This window comes from Vairimorpha ceranae, assembly GCF_000988165.1.
Source record: "Vairimorpha ceranae strain PA08 1199 chromosome Unknown NODE_87, whole genome shotgun sequence".
Taxonomy (NCBI): domain Eukaryota; kingdom Fungi; phylum Microsporidia; family Nosematidae; genus Vairimorpha; species Vairimorpha ceranae.
The window spans coordinates 9,917-10,964 of NW_020169382.1; the positions used below are offsets into that span (position 1 = coordinate 9,917).

At 28.9% G+C, this 1,048-nt stretch overlaps 1 protein-coding gene across 1 annotated transcript; it reads left to right on the forward strand.

Moving 5' to 3' along the window:
• Positions 1–324: 324 nt before the first annotated feature.
• AAJ76_8700010241 (alpha-l-fucosidase) lies at positions 325–759 on the forward strand (the record flags this gene model as incomplete). The annotated part of the gene is made up of 1 exon (XM_024476556.1): positions 325–759. One exon carries the CDS (start codon positions 325–327, stop codon positions 757–759), a length of 435 nt encoding a protein of 144 aa, XP_024330035.1.
• Positions 760–1,048: the final 289 nt, after the last annotated feature.

Below are 1,048 nucleotides of genomic sequence, written 5' to 3' on the forward strand. Positions count from 1 at the left end.
CATTTTACAACATTTGACATAAAAAATGCGAAAGATTTTAAATTATATAGTTTAAAATATTACAATTTGGTATGATGCAAACTTTAATAAAATGGCGGATCCAAACATAATAATTTTTTTGGTCTTTCAATTCAAAAATAAATTGGTAAATCACGCTCTTTTTTGTATAAAATTTAATTGTAAAAGTAATCAAAACAAACAATTACGAAAAAATAATTTTTTGTAATCTAATATATATTGTTTTAAAAACAAGGTAAATTTATTAATTTTTTTTGTAATTTTTTAATTTATAACCCTATTTATTGAAAATTGATTTTTAACCCCATGAAAACATTTTCAACTTTTTTTTTCATACTCAGTGTAATTAATACAACTGTTAATTCCGGCCATTTAAGTCATCTTTATAAGATATTTGGGCCTACAGACCCTTCAAATCCAGCTAATCCAAGTAATCCACTAAATCCAGCCAATCCTAACAACCCGTTGAATCCAGCTAATCCCAACAATCCATTAAATCCAGCCAATCCTAACAACCCGTTAAATCCAACCAATCCCAGCAACCCTGTAAACCCAATTGATCCTAATTTTCCAATCGACCCTAATTTTCCAATTGATCCAAATTTTCCAATCGACCCCGATTTTCAAGTTGATCCAATTGACCCCAATGTACCAGCTATCCCAAGGCCCATCCTTTTAAAATTGGTAGCAGCACGCAAAAGAACACTTGCAGACTGGGCAGGGATGGGTTTGAATTGTTAAAAAATAAAATATGTTTATTTTATATTTTTTCAATATCTATCATTTTCATTAATTGTTTAATTTACAAATTTAACGTAGTAGATCATACAATAGCAAAACTGTCACACAAAAAATACATAATGTCGCGCGCCTAGAGCGCGACCATGTTTTTCTTTATTTTTTTAAACTCAACAAACTTTCATCTTTGTGTTGATTAAAATTTTGTATTACGCCCTATATCATTTATATTTGAGTAACCATTATAGTTGGTAGTAAACGATATATAATATAGAAGGAAAGTCATTTTTTT